General features: G+C 43.0%; 2 protein-coding genes across 2 annotated transcripts; both read left to right on the top strand.

Moving 5' to 3' along the window:
* Positions 1-1,202: 1,202 nt before the first annotated feature.
* BDV37DRAFT_277085 (uncharacterized protein) lies at positions 1,203-1,990 on the top strand (the record flags this gene model as incomplete). Its single annotated transcript, XM_032085687.1, has 2 exons — positions 1,203-1,829; positions 1,892-1,990. The coding sequence occupies 2 exons, from the start codon at positions 1,203-1,205 to the stop codon at positions 1,988-1,990; spliced, it is 726 nt and encodes a 241-aa protein (XP_031934559.1).
* Positions 1,991-2,900: 910 nt separating this feature from the next.
* On the top strand, positions 2,901-4,373 carry BDV37DRAFT_266184 (uncharacterized protein). The gene is made up of 3 exons (XM_032083885.1): positions 2,901-3,038; positions 3,091-3,425; positions 3,476-4,373. Exons 1-3 carry the CDS (start codon positions 2,991-2,993, stop codon positions 3,996-3,998), a joined length of 906 nt encoding a protein of 301 aa, XP_031934560.1. The 5' UTR covers positions 2,901-2,990; the 3' UTR covers positions 3,999-4,373.
* The last annotated feature ends 1,627 nt before the right edge of the window (positions 4,374-6,000 follow it).

Genomic DNA, 6,000 nt, shown 5'->3' on the forward strand with positions numbered 1-6,000 from the left:
CAGTAAGTAGCCCTTCAATCTCGCTGCATTCTTCACATAATGTATATATCCTGATTCGATGTTTAGCCGGTAGAAAGAGGCGCAGAGTATAGATGATCGCTACTTCAAGTGCTGCACCAGGGCCATGGAACCAAATATCTGATTTCCATTTGCGATAACCGCTGGATTTGCAGCAGAGACAGCTCCACGAGACGTTCCCGATCATAGTAACTAATGAACTAGCAGTATTATATGTTTGGTACTGAGAGATTTGCGAAGATATTGTTTTAGTCGCCGCTGTTCCTGATAAAAAAAAAGAAGACAAACATCAATTTCTCGTATCGTATATTTGTGGCGCTGTTTCTAGGTGGGAATTGTCCAAAGCAATAGTTAAAAACAGACGCCACAGACCAGGACATAAAACAGAACTAGACGCGTAATAGGCACTAGTCCAGATCAAGCCTACTAATATATGAACCCTTCTATACTCAGTCTTTTAGTTCGCATTACATAACCGTCGCCCCCTTTAATGAGGGGCTCCTTAAGACAACGGACTGAGCATTCTGTAATTGTACTGCAGAAGAGGATTCATCTCATCATAACTATTGCAACTTCAGGAAAGTTTGATGGTAGTCACGGGCATTATTATTATTGTATGCACTAATGGGTAGTGTATCCGGCGAAAAATCATACGAAATGGTCTTGTTGGACATCACTTACCTATGTTAATTAATTAGTGCACTGCAAGCTAAATATAGGTTCAGATGACTGAGACTGAACAACCCTAATGTTCAGTAGGAGTGATTGCCCACGTGGCTGACATGTTCGTATACTCATATATTGCTCATCGAAACACATTGACTGACGAATGATAGTTCAATTCTCTTTGCGGCGGAACGGTTCATGGGGCCAGTCAGGATAACATTAAGTATAGAAAAACTCTCGGAGCATCCCGTTGTGTCGTATCCTCCTCTAGTTACTGGTGATAAAAGAAAGGGTTCATAAACGTCTAATCACTTTCCTCTCGCTAAATCCCGTCCCTTTTATAAGACAGCCTCCGTCCTCTTTGGAAAAAACTACATATTTACGTTGTAAGTTCCTTCTTTGACAAGATACTCGAATCTTTGCTGGGTACTAACTCTACTTGGTCAGCATTGTTATTTTCCATTCTCTGAAGCCTATGCTTTGTCGAATCACCAGGCCTTTGGACATATGAAAAAGTCATGGAAGAAAACGTCATACTGGAGGACCAAGGAACAGTCGAACATTTTGAAGTTTTATCTGGCTGTCGCGAGGTCTCTGTTTCTCCACCGCTGACATCGGCTGAATACACAATCCACTCGAGTCTTGGAAAGCCTTACTCCCGTTCTAAATGCTCTTGCGGTGAATGCATAGCAGGATTCTTAAGTCCTCGAATGCGCGTGTTTTTGGAATGGCATGCAAACCGTTGGTGGTGCTTCCTTCGAGATAATATCGAGGAAGGGGAAGCCTGGACTCGGTTAAATGCAGAGAATTTGATATTCGCATCTCCCGAGCTGCAACAGGAGCTGGCCCAGCGTAGAGCTATGAGGGAAGGTTTTGCCGGTATCTCCGGGTTCATCGCAGCATGTTTGAGCTGCAACACAATTCCTACTGAAGAAAATGTTAAGAAGGCTATATACACAGAGGAGTTCCCACAGATATGCCTGGATTATATTTCGAGAGGTGGAACAATTCCGCCTGTTGCTTCTATAATATTCAAGGAAGCATCAAGCGAGAACAATTGGCTGGATTATGATTTATTCCAGACTGAATACGAGGAAACTATGATGCAGCTCCCTGAATGCCGAAATGATGGCGAGTTTACGTTAGTTCAGCATAGGTGTGGCTACAGTGTATATTAAACATCGCAATCTTTCTTCCGTCATTATAGTTCTACATATCTGCAGATTTTTTTCGACATCGCTTCCCACAATACGCTCTACAATGTTATCCCAAACCTAGATGCTGCTCCAACCTAAAACATAAATAATTATGCGCAATTATACGAGTTACGTAAATTGAGGGCTCAACTAATGCCGTAACCTTCATTTAATTAAGTTAACGGCTATTGTATAAGTTTTGCATGATTTTTTGATGGTTTAACGTGGCTTAGTAGCTAGGGCTTGACAATAATATTAGAGAGCATATTGCGGGAACTGATGTTAGAAATCATCTAAGAGCGTTTAACGAATGAATGGACACGGCGCCCGATCGCTTTTTATGATCCAGGTTCAATTTGATTAGAGCTTTTCCAGAAAACCGCACTGCGGGGCGATTCCATTTGGCACTGGGATAGTGTATGGATGGCACTGTTTTGTTTATCCCATTGATATTGTTGACATAACTTTATTATTAAATAAGCTGATTAGAATACTCCCTGTTACAGTGATCAACAAGAAATACTCTGTTGTATAGTACTGTATCTCCTAATAGAGAAGTTGCGGATTTAGGCCAAAGAAAGGGGTAAGGGAAAGGAAAGAGAGAAGGCTTTCGAAACGGAAGAAAAATAATAGACTAGAAAATAGTTTCATATTCGCTTCGCCAACAAAGTTGAAAACACCTCCGCTGAGCTTTATACGTACCCGGTATACTGAAAAAATGGGAGCTATGTTGAACGTCAACAAGACCTGCACAAAACGTCGATACAATATTCCATCAACACGGGCCACGAGAGAATTGCACTTGATAACGAATCAAAACACTATCATGTGAAGTTATTCTCTTAGATGATCTTACTTCTACTCATAATGGTAGTTCTTTTAGCCGACGCAAATGCGTAAGGGTAGTATGATAAATTCCGGTATTTAAAATGGAGGAAGGGGTACCTATCCGCAGACAAAATTCTGACGTCTGCAGCATATACGTAGGGTACGTAAAGTCATATGCGCATCCTAGAGCCCCATGCTCAACCGCAATGCTAGCGCGCTTTTACGGACAACGCGAGCCGACACCGCCACTTCATCTTTCATATTTTACGCTTAACAGCCAGCATGTTAGAGCGTCTACCGCCGTCAGTCTTAAAGATGATAATTGCCATGGTAACTAACTCACCACAGTCCTGCTATTGTACTTAGTTGACTTGCATTATAGCTCGATCAGCAGGAAATAAGGGCACTTTCGGCTGTTTCTCGAGGATTATATGATATAACAGCGCCAGTCTTGTTCGAATGCTTGCATATCCCAATAGCACCAGAAAATGCTCTCTTACATATTAAGAACTTTTTCCAGTGTCATTCTCGATTGGGCCGGGCACGCTCCCTGAGCTTGGTAAGGGATCTTCGATTTATAGTTGATGTACCTGAAAGGATCGGTCACAGAATCGCAAGCACTCCAATCCGAGCAGATGGATGCTTTCCCAAGAGTTTTGGCCTCGCAGCCAGACTCATTTTAGAACAACTAGCGCCTAGAAAGTTAACTGCCTTCATGTACGTCACATCTCCTTTATAAATCTCCATTCGAAGTTCTTACTTTACAGGTGGGAGTTCCCTTGGCTTCCAGGGGAAATATTGGGGTACAACGGATACCTTCCAGAGCTGCAACCGCAACTCACCTCGATTACACTTTCCACTCTCTCACCAAACCACAGAGAGTCTAGAAGCCTTAGTCTTCCATGTGAGCATAATGTTGACGGGCTTCTAAGGCTACGGTATCTAAAGTCTCTGTGCTGGGATGGAATCCATAGCGAAAGACAGATCAGGATACTTCGAAGATGTCTGCGACAAAATTCAAAGCTTGAGGCCTTACACTTGAGTTTCTCCAAGGGCGTACGGGTTGATATTTTGCAAATAATCTCCGCAAGGGATATGATGTTGTTCCAAAACCTATGTGCATTGTCACTCAAGAATGTCTTCTTCTCTTGGTCACTCTGTATTCCTCCATTGCTTGCCTTGCCTTGCCTAGACACACTAGTTCTACTAGGTTGCGCGGACATCTCTTCCCTTTCCGGTTACCTATTGAAACGCAGCCAAGCAACACAATTCAGGATTGGTATGCGCTAGTCAGTGTGGCACATGATTTACATGCGAGCTTTAATGGACGCAAAAGTGACTCTCCAACAAATCGTCTTCGCTGCCAGCTTAATGGAGTTACCATGCCACTCGGCTACATGTGATACAGGGACCCTCTGGTTATGTAAAAGAAGCAAATATATCTCGATGAGAGATATTTATAGGGAAGGACTTATGATATTCATGCAGTTCTGAACCTATCGAAACTGATAGCCTGCATGGCGCTCACTCCAACCATCACTAATTTTAACGCATATAATCAATACTGGCAATCAAAATTTCCAGACGTCGAAATCTCAAATTATATTGCATGCCCTATTGTCTCTCTTAAGCTACGCATTCATGTACTAGTGAGGCTCCTCGAAATTTTGGTGGCATTGTTTTGCGAGACAATCCTTTAAAAGAATTTCAAATATATCAGAATTCTTTATAGCAATGCCCCTCACATTAATCATCTCTGAGATATACATCTGCTTTGTTTCATTGCTTACACGCCACCCACGTTTGAACAAGGACGTCTTTGGGTTATGGCAGGATTTCCAGCTGTAACAGTTTCCGTCAGATACATAGGTGCTAATATTGGTGTATTATAATTCTGTACTGATCCATCGTTAATCCTCATATCCAGGTGTAGTTCTTCAGGCTGCTTGCGAAAAACCAAGGCACCACTGACTCTTACGCAGATGGCAGAGACTGAGATTGGCCTTATCCGCGAGATTGGATGGCATCGGGCAAGGAACTCTTTGTATAGAAGATGCTACACCTTACTCAAGCAACTTCAGGATCTCGTAGAGCAGGCTGTTGACGACCTCTTAAGGCAAAAGGGAGCGAATCCTGGAAGGGATGTTGCAGTGAGGCTTCAACAAAAGCTGGAGGAATTGGCTCACTGTGAGCAAGAGGCGCTTGAGGCTTGGAATAATCTTTTAAGAGACGCATAGAGCTTATATTGCACCACGATAACGTTGAGATAGTGTGGACCTGCTTCTACTATACTTATAGGGGATTCTGGTACTGTGTAATATATATTTTCCCTTATTTTAAGTTTCCGATATCAGCTGGCGTCGTCTTAATTAAAACCATATTGGCAGATCTATGGTGGTTTAGAAATGTGAGCGTACACTTCAGTTCAAAACTGGCGCCCAAGTCTTCCAGCTGTAGTTCAATCTTTTCCGCTCACTTAGCTTCATCATTACGACGCTCTACAACCTGATACACAGGCCAGCCATTTAGCACTACTTTCCACTTAATGAAATAATAAATACGTATTAACAACTAGAGGAATTAACTGGAGTCAGTCCATTTATATATAATCAGATCAACATTCAGATATCTAGCAAAAAGAGAGATGCTATAGATAAGGTCCCAAAGTTACTAGCGGTATAAATGTATTCAACAGTTGTAGCCTATAGATCGGGGGCCAAGACTAGAAAGCACTATCTTAATATAGGAAGAGCTGTATATGTAGTATATGGCAATATAGTACCTTTTGGTATACATGGTGAAGGGAACGAGAGATTCCTGCGAGAAGTAGAACATATCGCCAGTGGTACAGAGGATGATGATGATGATGATGATGATGATGATTTCATTTACCCTGTCCCCTCGCGAACGATATGCAGGATACAACAACTATATATATCCGAGTATGTACATGTAGAGTCTTCCACTTCCTGAAAACGAACTTAGAGCCTCGTCACGGCCTGTCGTGGCCTAATTGCCGCTCCTGTTATTAGGCTGCCCTCGTGGCGCGCGACTGCGAAACCGTTGTGACGCCTCGGCGAAGTCCAGCACGGCGTTGACCGTTTTGGCCCGCGAGATGCTGTCTGGATTACCTTTCTTACCTTGGTTTGAGCCTCCCAGCAGACTCGATATGCTATTGAACGCGTCCCCGACTTCTCTCCTTAATTTTTTCCGCAGCCCTTTTAGTCTCGGGCAGTCTATCACCACATGGACGACCGTCTCCCGCGCACCGCACGCGCACTGGTCGTCATCG

Source organism: Aspergillus pseudonomiae (genome assembly GCF_009193645.1).
Source record: "Aspergillus pseudonomiae strain CBS 119388 unplaced genomic scaffold BDV37scaffold_171, whole genome shotgun sequence".
NCBI classification, from domain to species: domain Eukaryota; kingdom Fungi; phylum Ascomycota; class Eurotiomycetes; order Eurotiales; family Aspergillaceae; genus Aspergillus; species Aspergillus pseudonomiae.

What these genes read in the sequence shown, in the direction of transcription:
- BDV37DRAFT_266184 (XM_032083885.1), top strand. Translation starts at nt 2,991, where the DNA reads ATGTTAGAGCGTCTACCGCCGTCAGTCTTAAAGATGATAATTGCCATG. An exon ending in TAAAGATGATAATTGCCATG is followed by an intron (nt 3,039 to 3,090) that starts GTAACTAACTCA and finishes CTTGCATTATAG; the next exon opens with CTCGATCAGCAGGAAATAAG. An exon ending in AGAAAGTTAACTGCCTTCAT is followed by an intron (nt 3,426 to 3,475) that starts GTACGTCACATC and finishes CTTACTTTACAG; the next exon opens with GTGGGAGTTCCCTTGGCTTC.